The following is a 24508-nucleotide window of genomic DNA, read 5'->3' as shown; positions in this document are numbered from 1 at the left end:
TCATCTAAAGAGTAGAAATGTACCATATTGTTCTAGAAGTGACATTCACCCACACATACATGATAAAGAAAAAACTCCCCAGTCAATTAAGAGAGTTTTTTTTTTTCAATACATTTCACTTTTCATATCTGATAGTTATTTCTAAAGATTTGTAACGTATTTCTATAATTTTCATCCATTTTGTATTAATTATTGTGTTAATACCTGAGGGAAAAAATACCAAAATCTCTTAGGGGAAATTTAAAAATCCCTAAAATTTCAATTTAAGGTAATTTTTTTCAGAGAATTATGATGGAGTGATCAAAAGACTTTCCAGTTTAAAAATTCATTAAAAAGGATAAAATACCAAGTTCAAGGTGAAAAAACTATATAAAATTGATGTTAAGCACCTCATTCCTGTATTTTTTAAATGGATGATGATGAATATCAGATAAGTATAGTATTTCATAGAATGATAAGTGTTCTATTTTATATTAGAGTGTATAATACCATAGAAGTTGCATTCTTTGCTATCAGTTAAATTTATGGTGAAAGGGAGTTTGATGCTGGCTTATAAAGAAAGAAAGTACTTAGTTTTTCAAATTATTTTAAAGGTTACACAAGAAGAAAGTTTGAAGACCACTGCCAATAGCTTTTTCTTATTTCCAACTGGTTCCTGCTCACAAAGGAGTTCCATGATCAATTCTGGCATTTTTTAAACGGAGGGTTATTCGATTTATTCCAATTTCCCCTACAATATTTTCAAACAATCAGTTGGTGTTGACTAGAGATCATGAAGATAGAAAGATTAGGGAACATTGAGACTTTCTTTTGTTGCTTTTTCTTGGTTTAAGTAATACAAAATAGTATTCTTGAATAAAATATTTGAGAAGAGGCCAGGCATGAGCAAAACTCAGAGAGACTGAGAGAAAGGAGAATATAAGAATAAAAATAAAAATAAGCGAAAGCTATTGTGTCATCACTGATGTTGGAAATGGTGCTCTACAGTGCAGGGTACTTTTAAAGAGCACACTTTTCCTATTTAGGGAACTTCCGAAGCCAGGATTTGAACATCTGGTTGGGAGGAAATGGGCCTATTTCCCTCTCACATTCATATTTAAAGGACCTCTTGGCAGACAGAGAGCTAGGTCTGCCCTGTGCTGTGTGCATAGGCAATAAAAGTCATGGGATTTAGCTTTACTTCTGCCAAGTGTGGAACACTGATTTCTCAGCAAGTCAGGTTGTTGAAAATTCTGCACCCTGAGTGTAGAACTTCCTCCAAAGTTGCTAGGAATTCTCTGGTAAGAGTTTGAGACCTCCACGAACTTTTCAAACCTGGAGCTAGCATGCCAGGAGGTTCAGGAAAAGCTCGAGCCAAATGGAAGGTGTGCCTGGAGAGCCGTGATAGCCTTGGTGGCTCATATGGAGGGGGTGGAGATAAGCAGGCAGTTTACCTTTGGGTGGGCTGGGTCATCTCCACTGATGGCCCCTACCAATGCAAGCCCTTGTCCTCCATGGCACATGGGGACACGTCAACATATTTTTTGACACTGTGTCCAGCCGTCAACACTGTCTGCAGATCTCACCCGGATCAGCCGCGTTCTGACGGGCAGCCGTGGTGATTCAGTAGCATGTGAAATACAAGTTCCAATACTTGTGGACAAATTGTGTCCTGGCAAGTCCAAAATCTCCTCTATCCTCGCGGCCACAAAAGAAGGCCTTGAAGACCTGTGCAGAGGGTCACCTGGGTGGCTCAGTCAGTTAAGCATCCGACTTTGGCTCAGGTTGCGCACTCGTGGTCCATGAGTTCGAGCCCTGCATTGGGCTCTGTACTGACAGCTCAGAGCCTGGAGCCTGCCTCACATTCTCTCTCTCTCTCTCTCTCTCTCTCTCTCTGCCTCTCCCCTGCTCGTGCTCTGTCTCTCTCACTCTCTCTCAAAAATAAATAAACATTGGGGCGCCTGGATGGCTCAGTTGGTTAAGTGGCCGACTTCAGCTCAGGTCGTGATCTCGCAGCTCGTGGGTTCAAGCCCCGCGTCAAGCTCTTTGCTGACAGCTCAGAGCCTGGAGTCTGCTTCAGATTCTGTGTCTCCCTCTCTCTCTCTGCACCCACCCCTCCCCCATATACACACACTCACACTCTGTCTCTCTCTCTCTTTCAAAAATAAACATAAAAAAACTAAAAAAATAAATATTAAAAAAAAAGGCATGTGCAGACTGACATTTATGGAGGCACGAATTGCCAAGGTAGTCCTGGAACGTCAGGGTTAAAGGTGGAATAACAGAAATCAAGGAGGACTGTTTCAGGGTCTGCTAAACTGTAGCGGTGGCACTCATTGTAGAAGAGTTCGCTATGCGGTGGGCACAAAGCATCCCCTCTGGCTCTGTCATCAGGGAAGGAGAGAACAAGGACTCCCAGAGAGAGCCAGCACTTCCTCACGGTGCCATGTGACAATAGCTCAATTTTCCCTGGGAGAGCGATGAGGCCATCTCATGAGAACGCAACGTTGGTGATTTCAGAAGACTTCTACTTGCCATTACCAATATCAACATAGTAAATCCCCATGTGACATTTTACATCTCCGCGCTCCTTCCTTGTGAACTGACACAGAGCTTCTCCATTCTTTCTGCTTTGGGTATTCGTGGCCCCTTCCCAGGGAACGTGGAAGCTTTTCATCATCTTGCTCCTGAGGCTGCCGTGGAAAGATTCTTATCCTTTCAGGAAGTTTTCCCTTGCTGCAAGGACCATCTTCAGAACTTTATTTCACTTTCTGAATTTGGAAGTCTGTGATGTTAGGGTGCTGACCTCATTGTTAAAATAATGTTAACAATTTTAACAATAATTTTAACACTTAAAATCCTTATTTTTGACTTAACAGGCTTCTTATTGGGAGGTTGAACCATCCTTGTCAAAATGCTTGTCAACTGCCAAAGCACCCAGTTTGTCAGTATTAGATAAGCCAAGGTATCGATTCTTGAATTCTTTCTATTAGATCAAAAAAGAAGTGGAAGCTTTCCACAATGATGCGTTATTTTTGGAAACGTCAGGTGCAAGGTTTGCCTGACAAGCTCTTATCAGAGACGAAGGGAAGTCCCTCTCTCAACATTCAGTTCATTGCTCACTGACTGGTTCAACTGCCCGCGAAGCTGGCTCAGGTGCTGAATTGAATGCACACCTAGTACCCAGGCTTTCAGTGTAGACTGTGGGTCCTTTCAGGAAGCCTCTGACAGTTCAGATTGAGTGCTTGTAACTAGGGCTTTAGGAAACTGTCCCATCTTCTTGTTGGCGAGCTCTACCACTTTCTACGACAGAAAGATCAGCTCATTTTCATCCGATGCCAGCATGGGTCTGATGACCCCAGCAATGATTTTGCAAAATCCCACCAAATAATTCCAAGAGGAGCTCATGATGAAAGTGGGGAGGGTAAGAAGGGAGTTTCAGAGGTGACGAAGTGGGGATGAAAGTAGATCAAGAAAACCTGTGTGAGGGGCGCCTGGGTGGCGCAGCCGGTTAAGCGTCCGACTTCGGCTCAGATCATGATCTCCCGGTTTGTAAGTTCGAGCCCGCGTGGGGCTCTGGGCGGAGAGCTCAGAGCCTGGAGCCTGTTTCGGATTCTGTGTCTCCCTTTCTCTGCCCCTCCCTCGCTCATGCTCTGTCTCTCCCTCTCAAAAAGGAAACATTTAAAAAGTTTTTTAAAAAATAACGCAAACTTGTGCAAACTCTTCCAGAAAACAGAATGAAAGAGTGACCCATCCCCCACCTCCTCCTTAGGGCCGCTAGAGCAAAAGGTGATAAGAGATCCTCTGCTCTACCTTGACAAAAAACCATGGCAGAAAGGGGCAGAGGGGATTGGTCTGTGGCGTAGATTATTTAGCTCCAAAGAAATTGCATATACATAAATTCATCTTGCATTTGTCCAAGGGCAGGTCATTACAAAGACTTTGCTAGAATCACACAACTGTCAGAGCCAGATCCCCAGTCTTAACAAAGCCCCAGACGAGGTTACCCGAGCACTGCTTTGGTCTCATTAAGAGCAAAGTGATCCTACCTCGGGTCTAATCTGCAAGAACCCAATAAAGTTGTTTTTTTTTTTTTTGCAGGTAGGAAGCGGAGGGGGGGGGGTACAAAATGTTGACTTTGAATTCCCTGTTAATTAAAACAATGATCATCGTGTTCCTTTTGTTAAAAGTATCTTCCATGCCCTAAAGGTAACTCGATACGGATTCACGTGGAAAAGGTAATCAAGAAAAAAAATGTTTCTCCAGCTCTCTTCTATAATTCAATTTGTTTTTCTTACTTTGAAACAACAAATTTACTATGAGCAGATGTTTTCAGCCCAGAGCCTGCTCTTGTCATGAGAGCCAAGTTGTTAAATTAGAGGCACAGCTGACAGCTTGGTTCCCACATGATCCCTCCCAGTGGTTGCCCGCAGTGGGGCCCCTCCCTGGCTTCAAGCTTCTCCCCGCCCCCAACCCCCACCCCCACTGGGCTAGGACAGTACATCTGGGCTGTATGTGACTGATGGCTTTCCAACACAAGGTGACTTAGCCAGCAGTGAGCCCGGGCTGGGGCAGCTCCTGCGTCCTTCTTTCTTCAGAATCAAAGGCTTAGATTCCACATTTACTTATTCATTAACAAATATTTATTGAGCCACCAGCAAGAGAGCACCGTGATTAAAAAGCATGAGTTTCACAGACTGACCACCAGGACTCAGTGGCACCCGTGCCACTTGTGAGCGCCGTGACCTTGGCAAATTATTAACTCTTTCAGCCCGAGTTTCTTCTCTTGTGAAGAGGGATAGTAATAGTTCCTATCGTGTGAGATTTGAGGAGACTCGTTTGAAGTAAGTTTCGGGACGTGCTTCGCCCCTTGTATGAACTCGTAGCTCCTTTATGAGGGCAGATTGGACTTGAAAGGCTGTAAGCAGAAGACAAGTGCGTTTGCTCCTCGGCCGCCCCTCCTCATCCCATCAGGAGGGTCCTATAATGCTCCCCGTCACTCCCAGAGAATCAAAAGTGCTCTGGTCAGTTTTTGTGCCGACCAGAGTCTCCTTTCAGACACTCAAACATTAAGTCAAGTATAATAATCAAATTTCAGAGCTCTGTTGAATTCAGACCTTCTGTCCATTCAGCTTGCCCAGGTCAGGAAGACCAAGTGGGAGAAGGGGGAATAAGAGAGCCTCCTTCCTCCTGCCTTCGTGGCTCCATTTCCTACCCACTCATTAGCTATGATGTTGGATTTCTCCAAGGTCAGGGGCAAAGGAAATTATAGGGAAGGGCCCAGACATGGAGCAGGTAGAGCGCTGGTCTGGCCCTGAGGCTCTGTGCTTGGCAGAGGTCCCAAGCTGCCTCTCTGGTTGCTCCCTGGCAGGTGGCCCCAGCCACTGCCCCTCCCATTTGCATTTCTCAGGCCTGTGTCACATACCAGCACTTTCTGTCCTCCCGCCCCCCACCCCTGCCCCACCCCTCCTCCAGGATTGTCAGACTCTGTTGGTGTTTCTCCCGAATCCTTTCTCACTTGGCTGGAGAGGAGCAGGAAGCCTATCCTCTTCCCTCCTGCCAAGGAAGGACCCAACCATAAACCATAAACCACTCTCCAACCATAAACCACTCGGAGCCAGAGCCGAGGTTGGAGGTCAGGGAGCTGGCCCTCCGTTTCAATGGGTGTTTGATAATTTCACTGCTCCCCACCCTCTCTTCCCTTTCTTCTAGTGCCCTGGCTACTACTGAGCGAGATTTTTCCTGCTGGAATTAGAGGACGAGCCATGGCTTTAACTTCTAGCATGAACTGGGGCATCAATCTCATCATCTCGCTGACATTTTTGACTGTGACCGGTAAGGACCTGCTGTTTGCCTCTAACACCTTTTGTGCTCATAGGACAAATGTTGGGGAAGCACACTCACCTAAAAGACATTTCACTGTGGACATTTTTAAAACATTCAAACATAAAGAGGATGTATCTGATGTACCAACCACCCAATTTAAAGTTATCATTCTGAATTCGTTTATAACCCCAGCTTCTCTCTCCCCGAATTGTTTTGGGTCATATCCCAGACAGGACGTCATTTTGTCTATAAAATTTCCACGTGGACCTCTATAAGATCAGGCGTTTAAAACCTATACCTGCAAGGTCATTATCAGAAATAAAAATATTCACAGTAATCCCTTAGTATCAAATATCGAGTCTGTATCCACATTCTTCCATGTCTTATAGTTATTTTTTATATTTTGTGTTATTTTTTATGTCTTTTATACACTTTTTATATTTTCTTATACTTTGTTTGAATCACGATCCAAATAACACAATCTGCCGTTGATTGACATGGCTCCTAATTTGTAGGTTTCATCTCCATTTCCTCCTTTTCCTGCCCATCTTTGGATTTGTAATGAAGAAACTGGGTCATTTGTTTCACAGAGTTTCCCCACGCTGGGTTTTGCTGATTATAGTCATGTCACGTGGCCTTCTGTCTTTTGGGTTTCCTGAGAACTGCTCTTTAGATCTCGAGGCTTGAGAGCAGATTTAGATTTTCTCATTTGTTTGTCTATAAACTCCTTCACAGATGATGGAGGGTGTCCTGCCACAAAGGCACACCCTGTGTGTCTGCTTGTCTGTCTGTGTCCCACTTTGTCATGCAGGCCCCTTCGAGGATCATCACCCAGATCCGTTATTTTTTTTAAGTGTTGTTTTTAATATTTTATTCATTTTTTTTGAGAGAGAGAGAGAAAAAGACAGAACACGAACAGAGGAGGGACAGAGAGAGAGGGAGACACAGAATCTGAAGCAGGTTCCAGGCTCTGAGCCGTCAACCCAGAGCCCCACACAGGGGCTCGAACTCACAAACTGCGAGATCGTGACCTGAGCTGAAATTGGATGCTTAACTGACTCAGCCACCCAGGCACCCCAGATCCGTTATTTTCATTGCATCGCTCCTTCTGTATTTTTGTCATTGATATTTCTCTAAGGAGGAATTTCTTCTCATTAGTTATTTGCCTGCCCTAAAGGATGAATTGTAGGAAAAAGGCAAGGTAAATGCTTGACGTTTTCTCTTGATTTTCTAGTTTTCAAAATAATGAGATAGTTCCCCAGCATCTTCCAAAATTACTAAGGAGCTGTTTTCTTCCTTTCCTTTTCCCATTATATGTGTATCTGATACACATATTAAAAAATACATATAAAATATGAATTTTGAAAAGTGGATGTGTACTCGAAAAGGTCTATATCTATATTTCTGAATACTTGTCAACCACTTTTTTTTGAGTACATCTACTTTTGGAAATTCAGTTTTGGAGTTATTAATTAACCATGGTTTGGGTTTTTACATAACATTTTCAAACGTCCCACGTTTTTTAGAAATAGCCTAAGATTAAAGGAAACAAAGAAACCGGTCATTAGCACCAAACCATACGTGTCCTTTTCAGATCACATGCATAGGCCTGTACCTTTCACCTTCACACACACACACACACACACACACACACACACACACACACCCCTTATCTGCCCCTTGATGTGGAGAAAGAGAAATATAAATGCAAAAATGGAGTGAGCATGGCATAATGTGTCAACTTGTCCAATCACTAACCTGATACGTGAAACCAGTGTAACATTGTGTGTCAACTATACTTAAAATTGAAATTAAAAAATAGAAGAAAGAATGGAAACGATCAGGGATGGGAAAAGATGACATAAATCTCTGGGAAGGCTAGCTAATGTGTAAGATGAGCTAATGCACATTCAGAAGTTCTCCTGCATTTAGAACAAACGTTGGGAAAGCACATTCACTTAAAAATCCTGGAATGAACCTGTAGATGACATTTCACCGGGCTGCGTTTGAAATTCGATACAGGTTTCTCCCGATGTTCGAAAGTAGAGTGTGTCCACGAAACCACTCAGAAGCCACAATGGCCTGAAGCAAAGCAACTCGCACTTCCTAAGAGCGAAAATCCTCTCTGGATTTTTCTCAGTTAGCAAAAACAGATACCGAGGTAGGTCTCTCATAAAAGCAAAGTGGCAGGACACGAATTTGCCGAGAACAGGGAAGGCTGTGCTTACTTTCAAAAGTCAACTTCCCAAGGGGCGCCTGGGTGGCTCAGTCGGTTGAGCGTCCGACTTCGGCTCAGGTCACGATCTCAGAGTTCGTGGGTTCGAGCCCCGCGTCGGGCTCTGTACTGACAGCTCGGAGCCTGGAGCCTGCTTCGGAGTCTGTGTCTCCCTCTCTCTCTGCCCCTCCCCCCCCCCCCTCAAAAATAAACATTAAAAAAAAATTTAAAAATAAAAAAAGAGGGCTGCCGTGTGCCCAGCACGGGAGGGCACCTGGATGGGCATTGTGACCCGTGGTCTATCCAGAAAAGTTGCGAAAGTCCTGGGTGTTTGGGGCGAGAAGATGCTCAGGGAAAGGATGGATGGGAGCTCGCCCGGGGGCCTGCGTGGCTGTCACGCTGTCATGACGAAGGGACTGGAGAGCTGACCCGGAGGGCAAAGCAGGACCAGAGCCAGAGCTCTTGAAAGGTAGTACTTGGACTTCAGAATGAGTGAGGAAGGCCTTTGTAACAGTTGGGCCAGCCCACTGTGCGGTGAGAATCTCTGAAGCCATCAACTCATCAACTCCATGTTACTGAAAGTGTTCAAACAGAACAGAGGACGAGTTCGATGAGGTGACTTTTTTTTCCCCCACTGTCTATATTCCGGTTTTATGTCCCAGAGAGGAAAAGACGACCGATTCTACAAGCACTTTATTAAGCCCTCACTGGGGCAAAAGCCTGTGCCAGCAGCAAGGAAAGCACAAGGGATCGGACTTTAATTAAAACTGTCCAAAGAACTGCAGCACTGTCCCTTCTTCCTGCTTCTCCTCACCTCACTGACTGGCAGGTGGTTTATATGCCCAGATCCTTCCACGCTGCATTCGCCAAACCTCCCCACTGCACTTTTCCCTGACTGACCAGTCGGGATTCGTGGCTGCGGCTATTAAGGGCTGTTTGCACTGTCTCTGGCTGAGGTCAGTCTGAGCCTGTGTTTGTTAAGAGCCAGTTTCTTTCCCACAAGTTACACCAGGCTGGACTTCTTGCTGCTAAGCCCGGGGCAACGCAGTGCCCATGCCAGGCTCCGGTGCCCTGGGGGCCGCTTCTCGCCAGTTAACTTGCCTCGAACCTTGGTCAGTAACTACAAAAGGACTGTATCTTTGACCAGAAGTCAGAGGAAACACCAGGCTGGCAGGAGAGGATGCGGCTTCTTGTTGATGAATCTTAGCAAGCTAATGCCTTTCATTAGAACTGTTATCACTTCTGGGGCACCTGGGTGGCTGTCGGTTAAGTGTCCGACTTTGGCTCAGGTCATGATCTCTCGGTTTGTGAGTTCGAGCCCCGCGTCGGGCTCTGTGCTGATGGCTCAGAGCCTGGAGCCTGCTTCGGATTCTGTGTCTCCCTCTCTCTCTGCCCCTCCCCTGCTCGCACCCTGTCTCTCAAAAATAGATAAACGTTAAAAAAAAAAAAAAAAAAAAAAAAGAACTGTTATCACTTTTTTCTCTGAATCCAGGAAGAGGCATCACAAAAATGCTGCCAGCTACTAAAATGAATATTGCCAACACAAGTGACGTATTTGAGTCAGGGTAAAGACGGGTGAGCTCATTTCAAGAAAAGTGCATCTGTATAAATGTCTTTTAAAATATCCACCAAATAGAAACCAAACTGCTACAGCCAGTACTCCCAGGAGGGGAACTGTGGGGTGAGGAGAGAGAGAGGGAGGAGATATTTTACCTTCTGCTTTCTCTGTTTCTGTGTTGTTTGAGGTCTTTTTTTCTTTTTTGCGATGAGCATATTCAGCAGGAAGATGGCATGATGGCATTGGATTTAAATGGTGGTAGTCACAAGGCTTCTATTTACTTTGACAGGGCAAGCTGGGGTAGTTGCTAAACATGACACTTACAGAGGTTGACTGTATTTTTAATTTGTAGTTGCTATTTCCCTGGATATATACCTTACCAGCGTGTTTGGAAATACACATGTTTTTTATATGCTCTAAGAAGCAGCTGTCCACAAAGTGGGTCAAAGCAACACAAAACACATTTTTAGGGATGCCTGGGTGGCTGAGTCAGTTGAGTGTCCTACTCTTGATTTCGGCTCAGATCATGATCCCAAGGTCCTGGGATCGAGTCCTGTGTTGGGCTCCACACTGAGGGTGGAACTTGCTTAGGATTCTCTCTCTCTCTCTCTCTCTCTCTCTCTCTCTCTCTCTCTCTCTCTCTTTCTCTCCCTCTCCCCTGCTTTCCTTCTCTCTCTCTCTCTCTCTCAAATAAAAAACAAAAAGCAAAACCCACATTTTTAATCAGTCTCTTTTGTCCTTTGTAGATCTCATTGGCTTGCCATGGGTGTGCTTTATATACACGATCATGAGCCTCGCATCCCTGGTTTTTGTTGTTGTGTTTATACCTGAGACGAAGGGATGCTCTTTGGAACAGATATCAGCAGAGCTGGCCAAAGGGTAAGTATTCTATGCACTGCTCTCTGCACAACACTCTGGTCCAGAAAAATGCAGCTTTTATGTACAACTGAATAATGATAACATCAGAAATTATTTCAGGATATTCCCTACGGTGTGAAGCCATATCTCAGAGCACAACTGCAGGTTTTAGGGCCATGTGTTGAATCTGGGTGACTAAGTGAAGGAGCTAGAATAACCAGTGCTTTCGAACAGGGGACCTTTTCAAAGCTCTTTTCAGAAATGCTCAAAGAACCTCTCTCGGCTCCCTAGGTCCCCCACCAAGGAGGGGTTTTTTGTTAGTTCGTTTGTTTGGGGTTTCAGGTAAGTCTTGGAATGCCATGCCCATCCTGTGCCAGAACCACAGGCTTCTATTCCTATTACGCTTGTAGGTCGTCTTTAAGCCCCAAACACCTGTCAAGGCTAAGATTATCAGGAACACTCGAGTTTCAGTGACTGCAGTCATTCCAAATGCGGCACAATCAAAACGAGTTTAAGAAGATAAAGAGTTTCTCGCAGGGATAGCATTCAGAAAACTGGTGGAATACATCTCACATAGAGAGATTGTTTAGACCATTTAACTTAGGGGCTGTAGAAAACTCTTTGGTTTTGGTAACAGAGCTCACAGCTCTGACTGCTCAACTGAGGGCAAGGAGGTGATGCACAGGGGCCAGGAATGAAGGGGAACTCGTTCTTCCTCGGATTAAATCATTACACTTGAACATGGAGAGATTCTTGCTCTTGGGTTTCAATATACTGGGAGGGCACGACTTATTTATAGTCTGGGAATTTCTTCCAGAAAGTCTGTCAATGCGCTGGAGAAAAATGTGTGATTGCTACAGGAAATGTGGGCACCGTGATGCTTCAGCTTTTGCCTGAAGGAAGAACATACCTGATAGGTGATTTGATGGTAGCCGGACATGTACATATTCATGTAGAGTAGGGTTTGGAAAACTTTCGCTTTGTATTTTATACACTTTTAGATGGTTTGCATTTTCCCCCCATGTTTATTTATTTATTTTTGAGGGGGGAGAAGAAAGACAGAAAGACAGAGAGAAAGAAAGGGGGGGTGGACAGAGAAAGAGGGAGAGAGCATCCCAAGCAAGCTCCATGCTGTCAGCATGGAGCCTAACCCGGGGCTCGATCTTACCAACTGTGAGATCATGACCTGAGCCGAAATCAAGAGTCGGACACTTAACGGACTGAGTTACCCAGGAGCCCCGAGAGTGGTTTGCCTTTTTAAAATATTTCACTTAAAGGGGCGCCTGGGTGGCTCAGTCGGTTAAGCATCCAACTTCGGCTCAGGTCATGATCTCACGGTCCGTGAGTTCGAGCCCCGCGTCGGGCTCCGTGCTGACAGCTCAGAGCCTGGAGCCTGTTTCAGATTCTGCGTCTCCCTCTCTCTCTGACCCTCTCCCACTCGTGCCCTGTCTCTCTCTGTCTCAAAAATAAATAAACGTTAAAAAATAAATAAATACATAAGTAAATATTTCACTTAAGTGAGCGGAAGGACTTTTCTCTTAATTCAAGCTGTAAGTTAAACATCAAATTGTAGGATTACTTTTTAATACAGATAAGGCCCCATTTTTAAAAAACACAATGAAAACGAAGGTTACTCATTTACGAAGATATGTAATTGTCAGGAAAGCCAGCTGTACCCTTGGCCTGATCAGCACATCGCCTGGCCCTATGCTAGTTGAAACCAACTGACTGGATTTCTTGGAGAGCACAGAATCTCAACAAGACTGTCACAGATACCTGATTCCAACAACTAGTAGCCTCAGACCTTGGTAACTTTATGGATTCATCTGAATACTTGATTCAGATTCAAGGCCTTTTTCCGGGACTTAGATGCCAGGACGCTAAAGACTTCCAAATCTGCTGTTCATTCTTCATTTCTCATTCTTCCCTGTCACCTGTTTCACATCAGCTGTCTGTTCAGGTGGAACGCACCATCCCCAAATGTGGTGGCTGAAGATACACCATTTCCCATTTCCCCGGATTCTTTGGCTTGCTTGCGCGGTGCCTCTGCTCGGTTAGCCTGGCTGCACTCATGTGTCTCCATCAGCAGGAGGGAACGCCGTAATAGACGGTGTAAGGGAGTCTCAGCCACAGGATGGCGGTGGGTGCTGACTCAGTGGGGAGCTCCCATTGCCCTTCACGTGGCCTCAGCCTCCAGGCTAACATGGCTTCCTCACGCGGCAGACTCTGGGCAGCATTCCACGGCGGTGAGAGCCGGAGCTATAAGGCCCTGTGGGGTATACGTTCTGGAAGTCACACTGCATTACCTGCATTACTATCTAGCATCCTACAAGTCCCAAGGCCAGCCCAGAATCAAGGGCTGTAGACATTGACTTAATCTCTTGATGAGATGGACACACGCACACAAAAAACTGTTTTTAACCACATTGACTCTTCCACACCTACTCTTTTTGAAATTCTCTTTTAGCGCCTGTGAAACAGTTTTCTTTCCTGGCTTCCCTCCTGCCTCACTGATACTTATTTCTTTATCTCTCCTTCTCTTCCTACATTATAGTTATCATTGCCGATTTAGCCGGTCATCCTTATGCCTTGAGAGACCATGCAAAGCCTCATCTTAGAAGCCCTGCATAACCCCAGCCCTGGATAGCATTCCTCCCTCCTGGATTTTTCACATTTTCGAGTCCCATTTTCTTCTCTACTGGCATAGCTAGGACTCTAGGGGTTTCCCCTCCTTAACTAAGCGGTAAAGTCTTGGTTTCCAGGAGTGGCCTCTGCCCATTGTCTTTCTTCCGGAACCTCTGTGTGGTGCCTAGCATAATCTTGATTCCTAGAGGATGGTGGAAAAGTATCCGCTGTTCAATTTGATAACCTATGAACAAGGCCAATGCTGAATTCATTGTGTGGGGGGATTAGAGCTGGGATGACCGTGTGGAGCACAATAGGTGTTGATCTGTGGCTTGTAGGGTGTGGTTTCATCTACAGTTGAATGGAGCCTGTGCAATGGGAAGAGGCAGAGGTATGTGTTCAGATAAGTGAGCCCGACTGGCTATACCACACCACTGGCTATACCACACCACTCCCTTCCCCACGGTTTCATCTTACTCATTCAACTCTTTTTTGACCATCTGCTCTCCACCAGACACCGTTCTAGGAAAGAACTGAAGACGCAGGAGACAAAGAATCCATAGCTTCTTTAGAAGGCAGGCAAGAAAACAGACTATTACAAATATTTAGCGTTGTTGGCAGGCTCAAAGGAAGATCGCCTATATTGGAGGATCTCACCTATAAAATCTTCCTGAAAGAGATAATACTGAAGCAGAATCCTGAAGGAGTTGCCTGGGCAAAGAGGTGTATGTGCGAGACACAGGGGGATCACACACGGAGGCCAGTATACTCGCTGGTGTGGTCTGGAGAGGACAAGAGGATTGAGATGGGAGTGCCGAGCAGAAGGCAGAGAACAGTCAGGAAGGGGCTCATCCTTCTTGGTAAAGAGTTTGGAGTTGGTGCTAAAGGCAGTGGGGCATGTTTAGGGGCACCTGGGCGGTTCAGTTGGTTGTGCATCCGACCGCGGCTCAGGTCACGATCTCACGGCTTGTGGGTTCGAGCCCCGCGTCGGGCTCTGTGCTGACAGCTCGGAGCCTGGAGCCTGCTTCAGAGTCTGTGTCTCCCCCTCTCTCTGCGCCTCCCATGCTCATGCTCTGTCTCTCAAAAATAAACATTAAAAATTCAAAAAATAAAAATGAAAAAATAAAGTAACCGAACAGGAGGGAAGAGTTACCGATTTTTGAAGGAGGACTCTGGCCAAATACAGAGAATGGAAGTGGAGGGGCAGCTGAGTGAGGGAGACCGACGGGAGTGTGTTGACGAAACCAGATAGAAAACTATGGGGCTGGTTGGCGTGTAGGGATGGAACCAGACAACTTAGACCTGGATTGGAAAAGATGGTCAAGGGAAAGGAGCAAATCTCCCTCAAGCTTAGAGAACTAACCCCATACACAATGGCGACATGTGCCCTCGTAAGACCAGGAGAAGGAGGAGCAGGTTTGGGGGACAGGAGCCTGGCAGGGCTCAGGGACAACCCTGAACTCAGTCTGTACGGACTGTCTGTGAGGTGCCTCTGGGACATGCAAATGGACCAAGGGAGCGGAGAGACCGGTGTCGGTAGGAAGATGGCCCTCAACACATCAGTGCATAGGGATGTAAGTGGGGGCTGATCCACATTTCGTGGAGCCTAAGCTTTTGAGGGGCCCTGTCGAAGGAAAAAAAAATACAAATTATGAATGTGAAATTAGGTGTGACTATGTAGGTCTTGGAAGAGGCTGTGCAGGGAGGGACCCTGGGGCTTATGTGTCATTGGCTTCATGGTAAGTCCGTCCACCGTGTGCGTAAGCACTTTTTAACTACCCATTTATTAGCTGGGGGTGTGAAATTCCTTTAAAACATTAACGTTTGTTAAAATTCTCGTGAACAACACTACAGAATTGAGGCAGGGAGAAAGCAGTTAGGAATTAACTTTTTAAGTCTAACTTGAAAGTGGAAGGAACGCTCTGGATGAGCTAAGGTTAAGAAACTTTCAGATCTATTTTTCACACGGGGCTGTCAGAATGTATCCAATTGCAAACCAAATAAAAATCTGAGGACAAACCCTCAGAAAAGCCAATCTTTCTATCTAATAGACCTCCAGAATAAGACATTCCCTAACAGTATCTGATTTGGCTGTCTAAAACGCAACAAAACTTACTCATTCAGCGTCAGCGTGGGGAAGGAATCCGTCTAAATCAGTAAAGCTCTGGATTATGAAAGGTTTTCGAAAGAATCACATTTCTGTTACTTTTGAGTCACGCAAGGTATTCAATCCGAACCTCAAGTGATAAACGGCAAAGTAAGAGGAATCCAGAAGCCAAAGCACCGTGAACCCTAGACAAGACGACACGGGTACCAGGTGTTGGAGACCAAAAATAGATGCGAGCTCTGATGCGGAGAATTATAAAAGAGGAGGTGGCAAACCAATCCTGCACGTGAAATTGACAGCAGCAGTGAAGGCATCTCCTAGGGTGTATGGTGTGAGGAAACCCATTACGGAGGGCGGAAAGGAAAGAGTTGCTCTGGGAACCCTTGGCTAACTCCTGTTTATCTAGTAGTAGAGAGCCTGCGGTTCGTCTGAGCTCGAAGAAGCAGGTCGGCAAAGGCTTTTCAAATGAAAATGTAAGCAGCCCGAATTGTGCAGACTGGCCAAAGTCTGTACATTAGACAAGGTTCCCTGGAGGGGTTAGAGTGGGAGAGAGCCAAAGCCTAAGAGACTCTTAAAAACTGAGAACAAACTGAGGGTTGATGGGGGGTGGGAGGGAGGGGAGGGTAGGTGACAGGTATTGAGGAGGGCATCTTTTGGGATGAGCACTGGGTGTTGTATGGAAACCAATTTGACAATAAATTTCATATATTAAAAAAAAAAAAAAAAAAAAAAAAAAGGTTTCCTGGAGGGAAATGTCAGCGACAAAAATAAAAAGATAAAATACATAATGGCTCTCCAACCAGCTAAGTAAATGCGGGGCAGCAGAAAGCCCAGGGAGCTGGCTTGGACGCGGAAGCTTAAGGGAGCTTAGAGACTGCGGAAGGACGCTGCTACGTCAAGCAAGTCTTTGCAAATTTAGGAGTCTATGAAACAAGTGAATCATTTTTTGCCACCATGGAAAGAGATAGTCCTGACATGCATCTCCCAATGACTTCCTAAGGAGTAAGAAAGGAAGCAATTTATAATGTCAAATTAACTTCGAAGCTGAGCCTGCATACCGCTTAGCACTTTTCTTTCCTCATCTCCGGAGTTCAGTTCTTGTGCTTCCATCTCCGCGAGGCTGAGAAAACAAATATTCTCCCAAGGTTGTTAAGTTTCTTATAAAATAAGCAGGGACTCAGCTGAGAGATCGGACAAGATTTCAGCAAGAATGTAATTTGAAAGGATTTTGTTTTGAACTTCTGCCCTGCCAGCCACAAACTCAAAATGGGATGTTTGCCATATTTGCTATTTCAGCTGTGACTTTGATGCTTTTCCTCAGGTTAAGCGGGAACAAATGGAGAAAATTAACAAGCTAACGTTTTGGAAATATTTTGGCTCTGAGACTTAGGTTATTTTCCGCTTCCAGCAGTTTATTGTATGTGGTCATTGCTTCATTCATTCACCCAAATTCACTAATTCGATAAATATTTCCTGAGCATCTAATATGTGCCAGGCACTGTTCTAGGTGCTACGGCAACATTACTCAACAAGCAAAAAGGCCGTATTAAAACATGGCAATAAGAGAGCCTCCTAATCAGGGCCTAGGTTTTTTGTTTTTATTTTTTTTTAAAGTTTATTTATTTTGAGAGAGAAGTGAGCGAGTGTGGGGGAGGGGCAGAGAGAGAGGGAGAGAGAGAATCCCAAGCAAGTCTCCCTGTTGTCAGTGTGGAGCCCAATACGGGGCTCGATCTCACGAACCTCAACATCATGACCTGAGCCAAAATCAAGAGTCAAGAGTCAGATGCTCAACCTACTGAGCCACCCAGGTGCCCCAGGGGGCTATTTTTGATCAGCTGATCCGAGAAGGTTATTCTGAGAGGCAACATTTAAGATAAAATCTATGTGATAATAAAGGAGCCAACCAAGGTAGGGCGAAGGAGAATTCGGGCAGAGAGAACAGCGCAAAGGCTAATCCGAAATGCACTTGACCTGTTCCAGGAACAGCAGGAAGCCCAGGAAGCTGAAATCTGTGTGAGATTAGTCAGAAAGTCGGTAGAGACGAGCATACAGAACTCTGCGGGCCCAGCGAGTTTGGATTTCATTCTAAGTACAATAGGAAGCCACTAAAATATTTTAAGCAGGGAGTGACATGATCTGATTTACATTTTGAGGTGTGCCAAGTAAGCCTGTGCAGTCGCACAGCGGAACGTGGCTGAGAAAGCACACAAGCGCGGTGTTGGGTTTTTCTCATTTTGAATCACGATCATTGACCTCAAATGGCCCTCAGTGCTTGCTGCCTGGCGATCGCACGTGTCCCTGGTCCATTAACTGCTTGTCTCCTAGACAACTGCTCCATACTGCCTTCTCTGTCTGGAAACCTCCCTTCTTTCTTAGCCCTGTTCACTCCCACTGACGGCCTTGCCCCTCTGACTTTACTGAGAAAAATGGACACTTCCGTAACCTGGCACACCAACCCGCACGTGTTTGTATCCAAATACGCCACCATCCCTCTGGGTTTTCTCTGTTAGCCTCAGCATTCCTGTTTGAGGCCAATCACTTCATGTTCTCCCCCCATGCCTTTTCCAGGACATTCTCTGACAGTTCTCTCTGCTCACCCATGCATCATGCCCATTTTACCTCTCCCTTTATCTCAACTGCTCACCAGCAGGGAAACCCTGTGCAATTTTTCCCCATCTAAAAAAAAAAAAAAAATGGCCTTGATTCCATTTTTCTCTTTGGCTTTTGCTGTTTTTCTGCTACCATTTATAGCAAATTCTAGCATATTCATTGTCAGTTCCTCTTTTCCCATTCTCTTATGAACCTGCTCCAGTAAGACTTTTATGGCCACCGTTCTACAGAAATTGCTGTTTTTAGCATCCCAGTTACCCCCTACAATGCTAAAGCCAGTGGTCAATTCTCCTTCCTCATCTTAATGGCTAGCGTGGTGACCATTCCCAGAATTGGACCGAGGTGAGCATGCCCTTCTTCCTGAAATAGTTGGCTTCACTGCCTTCGAGGACCCCCCCCCCCCCCCGGTTGTCTCCTGTCAGCACCCTCTACTGGTTCCGTTGTATCTTCCCACTATTTTAAAGTTTTTGTGCCCTAAGGTTTATTTCTTAGAGAACTTCTTTATCAGCCTCACTGGCTAATTGATCTCAGCTAAAGTTATTGAATGAATGAATGAATGAATGAATGAATGAATTGGATATAAGAGTAAGGCAATGAAGTAGTCAGGATGACACCTAAATGTTTAGCTTGAGAAACTACATGGATGGTAAGATAGGGTAGCCACAAGGGGGACTAGGTTTCGGGGATGCAGAGAGTCCAGAGTACTATTTTCGATATATTCATTTTGAGATGACCATTAGGCATCGGGGAGATATATTATTAGCCAGCTGTGCGATATATAATAAGTCTGAAAGACACTCAGGGACAGGGTCAGATTGGGCTGGTATGTAGTTTGTAGATGGCATTTAAGTTGTGGAACCGGATGGAATCTAGTCAAAGAGCCGAGAGAAGGGAAGGAAGTCCAGAACCAAGCCCTAGGTTAACCCGACATTTAGAGATCCAACAGAGGAGACGGAGTATCCAAAAAGACTGAAAAGGAGCTGATAGTGAGTTTGGGGGAAAGCCAGGAGACCATGGGATCACTGAAGCCAAAAAAAAAAAAAAAGTGTTCTAGGAAGATGGGACCAGATGGTGCCAAAAGCTGCTGAGAGGTCAAGTACAAAGAGTAAGGTGACCACAGGCTTGTCAGGCACAGTCTCAGTGGAGTGACAGGACAGAAGGTTTGAGGCTTGAGATGGGACAGAAGTTCACGAAGTGAGGGAATCAGCTACAGCCCTTCTGTCATTTTGCTCAGAAGGGGAGCAAACAGGATGGTCGTATCACGGACTGTCATTACCCCTCGCCCTGTGACCCCTCTGCGCCCCAGCTCACTTTCCCAAGTACCAGCACCGCAACAAATCCGCGCCACACCAGGGCCTGGAATCCACTGAGTAGCCATCGGCTTCCCCTGCTCAGACTTCATGGACCACCACCGCCTTTTCCCTGCCTTCGCTTCCTCCATCATTTCGGGAAAACCCAACTCTGACGAAACCATTTCTTATGTTATCCCTGCACCCAAGGGGCGCAGCATGGCTGAAGAAAACACACAACCGTGTTGACAAGACTGATTTTAGATTTATGAACATAAATCTCAAGTAGGTCTTCGGGCGAGTCCTACAACCCACGTGGCCCAGAGAGTTGACTTCCCTCCTCTCCAAGAGGATTACCTTACACTCTATACTCTTTCCTCAAGCCTTGAGTACCCTTCCCACTTCCTCTCTGCCGACGATCTTGCCTTTTCAGTTCGCTGACAAAACAGAAATAGAGAGACCAACTCATCCTGCATGCCATCCACTAAACTACCTACATCTATGCCCATATCCATCTATGCCAGCTCTTCCCTTTATGTGCTGTCATCAACTTCCCCCTTCTGTGAGGTTATCATCACACACACACACACACACACACACACACAGAGCTGCAGTATTTACCGTCATAAACAATATACCTCCCTAGAGGTCATAAACAATATACCTCCTTCCTCCAGGAACCCACCCCTTCCCTGCCTACTTTTCAGTTCTCAAGTACAGTAAAACCTTATATGGCGAGTGACTTGTTCTGCGAGAGTTGTGCAAGACAAGCAAACATTTCTAATACATTTTAACTTGATATCCAAGCGATGTCTTGCAATACGAGTGGTATGTGACACCGAATGTCACGTGATCACAACTGAGCCAATGGTTCTTGAAATTCGCACTGACATGCAAGTGCTTTGTATTACAAGCACGTTCTGGAACGAATTATGCTCGCCAACCAAGGTTTTACTGTACTCTGCATTGTCTTTGTGTCCTCACCTTCCATTCTTTCTTGAACTTACTCCACTCAGACTTGCTCATGTTCTTACTCCGAAGGCTACTTAGGACTTCCAAGTTATCAAACATGGGGACAGTTCTCAGTCCCCGTTACTCGACTTCCCAGAAGCACTTGCCCGGTTCCTCATGCTCCCTATCTGCAAACACTTGTTTTCACTTGTCTTCCAGAATACCACTCTTTGCTGATTTTCCTCCTACCTCATTAGTCACTTCGTGGTCTCCTTTGCTTCCTCCCTCTCCCCCTCCTCCTGTATACCTTTAAAAACAGTAGTGCCCAAGGGGCACCCGGGTGGCTCAGTCGGTTGAGCGTCCAACTTCGGGCTCAGGTCATGAACTCACGAACTGTGAGTTTGAGCCCCACATCAGGCTCTGTGCTGACAGCTCAGAGCCCGGAGCCTGCTTCAGACTCTGTGTCTCCCTCTCTCTCAAAAATAAAGATTAGAAAAAATAAAAAATAAAAAACCCAGTAGCGCCCAGGATTCAGTCCTTAGATCTATACCTACGTCTACTTCTTAGACCTATCCCTAAGGCATTATAAGCCATCCAAAAAGTGAGGACTCCCAAATGTCTACGATCTCCAGGTTTTGACCTTTGACCTGACTTTCAAATTTCCAAATCTAACTGCTTACTTAACATCTTTGGTTGGAATGTCTAATAGGCGTCTCTAGCTTGACATGACCTACACAGAACTCTTGGTTCTCAGACCCACTCACCCAAATGCACACACCCTCCTCCATAAGCCTTCTGCCTGGGGGTAGTCGGGAGGGGCTCCTCAGGCCAGACGCTTAGGATTCATCCACGATAATCACTATGCTCCACAACCATACTGTCACTAATTCTCGTTAAATCTGTCGGCATGACATACATGAATCTGACACTTTGAGCCAGTACCATTCGGAGTTCCTGGACTACACTAACCTCCACACTGGTCTTCCAGCCCTGGCCCTCTACAGTCTGCCCTCCATGGGGCAGTCAGCTTGATCTTTTACAAATGTCATTCCTCAGCTCAAAATGCCATGGTGCAAATTACATTTCAGATAAAATGCAAACTTCTTACTGTGGCTGCCACCTACCTCCCGTCTTGTCGTTCGTGTACTCACCATGCTCTGATCTTTCTGAAAACACAGTGCTTCTAATGCTTCACATATTTACCTTCTCGTTACAGTTTCTGATCACATGTCACCTCTTGGGAGCGATGCCAGCGGGATATAGTCGCCTCTCTCCCAACTATTTTCCTTCTTTTTTTTCTTTCCGTTTACTTTTCTCATTAGCACTTTCACTACTTGAAATCAGGTGCTTATGTGCCTGTCTCCCTTATTAAAATGTAAGCTCCTTGAAAGCAGGACTCTATATCCACGCTATCCTCAGTATCTAGCGTAGTACTAGGTGCATAGTAGCCACTTAAGTAACTGGCTAAATTACAGGAAAAGATCTTTGAAAGAGGAGGTTCAAAGGTGGCTTTATTTTTTTTATTATTATTTTTTAATGTAGATTTTGGAGAGAGAGAAGGGGGAGGAGGGGCAGAGACAGAGGATCTAGAGCAGGCTCTGCGCTGACAGGAGAGAGCCTGATGCAGGGCTTGAACTCACGACCCGTGAGATGGCGACCTGAGCCGAAGTCGGATGCTCAATCGACTGAGCCACCCAGGCATCCCTTTGTTTCACTTTTAAATGAGCGTAAAATACTAGGGCATATTTTTATGGGAAATAATCCCATAATGGGAATAATCCTGTAGGAAAAAAATGATTACTGCAGGAGCAAGGGGATAATGCAGAAGGCAGACAATGTAGATATACAAACAGGCATGTTAATTGGGTTCGAGAAATGGAGACAAACTAGGATCTGGGACGTTATCTCCATTAGTTCTGTGTAATACTGTCCTTGAACTCTGCTGGTAGGAATGCCTTGATTGTGTTCGGAGAAGTCACCCTCCCCATTTTACCCTTTGCATGAAATCGACACAAGTTCTGTGGGGTACTGAATGTCAGGATACGTCAGGGCTTTCCAATGAAAATGTCTTTTTTGCTTAGCTAAAACACGAGAGGCCCCAGGTGGTTTAAAAAAAAAAAAAAAAAAAAAAAGCCTGCGCCTCCTCCCCACCCCCCCCCACCCCAGTACTATAAATTAAGAACGACATTTTCATTAGTGCCTCTTTCTCTTTCAGGAACTTTGTGAAAAACAACATTTGTTTTATGAGTCATCATCAAGAGGAATTAGTGCCAAAACAGCTTCAAAAAAGAAAACCCCCAAGAGCAGCTCTTGGAGTGTAAAAAGCTGTGTGGTAGGGGACGAGCAAGGTGGCTTTCTCCAGAGATCTAATGGCCTCAAACCTTACAAGTGTTGACAAATTAGAAGGGTGTCTTTGTACCAACACCTATTGGCCACTCCCATGTTTTCTTAGGGTCACGGAGCTAGTTTTAGAGGGACGCCCTGAAATGATAAGGACAACCTTTCATGTCCACCTCTCGAAGTGTAAATGGGGTGCAAGATCCCAAGTGATCTCTTACTCTGAGTAGGATACTAGGTGAAAAATACTGGCTGGTTCAATACTTCCCACCCTTTTCACATAGCAGCCTTTGAAAAACTATGAACTAGTAATACGATCAACTTCTGCCTTAAGGTATGTACGTACGGAGGCCAGTCGCAGCTTTATTATCCGGACACGTAAGTGGCCTGAACACGAGCTTACAGGGGTTTTTTTTTGCCCACTACGACAGTACTTACACTGGGTCTTCTGTAAAAAAGAATCAGGACACAATGTGGACAGTTGCACCTAGGTTTTAGATTAGGATAGGATCCTGGCTAGGATTTCAGTGATAATTCCTAATTATATTTCAACAAGTACAAAGATTATGCAGCTTATTCTATGAATTATGAACAACAGTGTAATGCAAAATACCTTTATAAATTTTATGTATTATCACATATTAAAAGAAGCAATTCTGCCATAGTTAAGAAAAACAAACACTTTTCCATCCATTTAAAAAAATATATATGAATAGAAAAGGCAATTTCCAAATCCTGGGACCATATATACTTAGTAGTAGCTGTTAGTAAAACATGAGAAAAGGAGTCAGGCCGTTAGGTTATTTATCCAAATCTCTATAATCAATTAGGTTTGGGTTATGCAGTCAAGCTTATAAAACTCTCTCCTTGTAAGGCTTTCATGACTTAATAGCGATCCATAGTTTCCTGCAATTCTTTGCACTCCTCAGGAATATCACTACCTCAGGTCATGGCATACTGGCTATAATTGATGCTGACTTTCAGATGACTGCAGACATAGGACATCAGGACAACTCCTTCACTATGTTCTTCTCTATGATGAAACAGAGGTCACCAGCTATACCAGAAGCTTGAGTTTTTACCACAACAATGAATTGCTTTCCTCTGTATTTCTCCAGTTGAATATTAGGACTTGGTGGGGCATTTTACCAATTTGGATATGATGACAGAGAACCTACAATAAAGAATCTTGACCCACTTCAGGAGTAACCCATTAAGTTACTATTATAAGCTATGGGAGGCACACAAAGACTTAAGGCACGAATAACCTAACTTGAAAAAGAGTAACCAAGTATGTTTGGCCTGAAGAAAAGAGAATCCTAAGAGCCAAAACCCTTTGTTGTTTAGGTTGGGATTTTCCTACTGGCCCCAACCAAACTGCCCCAGTTTGACAGAAGGGTATATGACCTAGTCATTTCCCTATAACAAAATGGAAAGACTACAAATCTGTATAATAGGGAAACTGTACTAGCAGAGACTCAGGAGAATGACTAAAAGTCCTGATTCTGAAACGAATTACATAATGAAAATTGGCAGGGAAAGTTATGAGGGAGACTTGAGATCTTCCTTCTACCACAGCACATTTCCTATGCAAGTTAGAGCATGTGTTGGGTGGTTTTTTTTTTTTTTTTTTTGGAAAAAGGAAAAGTATGTTCTAGAGGATCAATTTAAGAAATTTATTATGAATCTTCAGTGGAATTAGATGCTGAGATTTTTTTTTTTTAATCAAGACAGGGAATTGATACGAATTTTTCTTTGCCAAACATCCCAGATTGTGAGATATTTAACAAAACTGTTACATGTTCCCTTCAAAGTCTGAGCACTACGTATACATTAGCAATTTGTTTTAGCCATACATCATAAATGGGTAGGAAATTGTTCATAAACTTAGGTGGTTTATCACTGGTGATTTCAACTTCGGTACCTTAAACACTCTTACACGTTTCTTTTATTACCCTGAGTCCGTGACTAAATAATTCTGTCTTCGAACCAACTTTTACCCAACATGCCCCCAATCAGAGCTTTTTTTGGTTTTCAAAAATAAAAAAGGGGGAATACTTACAATGTGTATGTATATAGTCACAGTTTTTATTTATCAAAAAATTTACAGCACTTGTGAAGAGCCAGCAGAAGACCTCAGACATGCTCATTCT

General features: G+C 44.7%; 1 protein-coding gene across 2 annotated transcripts in view; it reads left to right on the top strand.

Annotated features, from left to right (window-relative positions):
- Positions 1–24271, top strand: part of SLC2A12 (solute carrier family 2 member 12) — a 58437-nt gene extending 34166 nt beyond the window's left edge. The window contains exons 3-5 of one of the 2 annotated variants that reach the window (XM_060616707.3): positions 5692–5814; positions 10325–10457; positions 22234–24271. In XM_060616707.3, coding sequence (XP_060472690.2) covers positions 5692–5814; positions 10325–10457; positions 22234–22339 — 362 coding nt within the window. In that variant the 3' untranslated portion in view covers positions 22340–24271. The remainder of the gene's footprint in view (positions 1–5691; positions 5815–10324; positions 10458–22233) is intronic. The other variant, XM_060616708.3, reaches the window with a different exon arrangement.
- Positions 24272–24508: the final 237 nt, after the last annotated feature.

The sequence above is a fragment of the Panthera onca genome, chromosome B2 (genome assembly GCF_046562875.1).
Source record: "Panthera onca isolate mPanOnc1 chromosome B2, mPanOnc1 haplotype 2, whole genome shotgun sequence".
Classification (NCBI taxonomy): domain Eukaryota; kingdom Metazoa; phylum Chordata; class Mammalia; order Carnivora; family Felidae; genus Panthera; species Panthera onca.
Note: the sequence above shows the minus strand (reverse complement) of the source record. Positions and strands in the feature narration are given on the sequence as shown.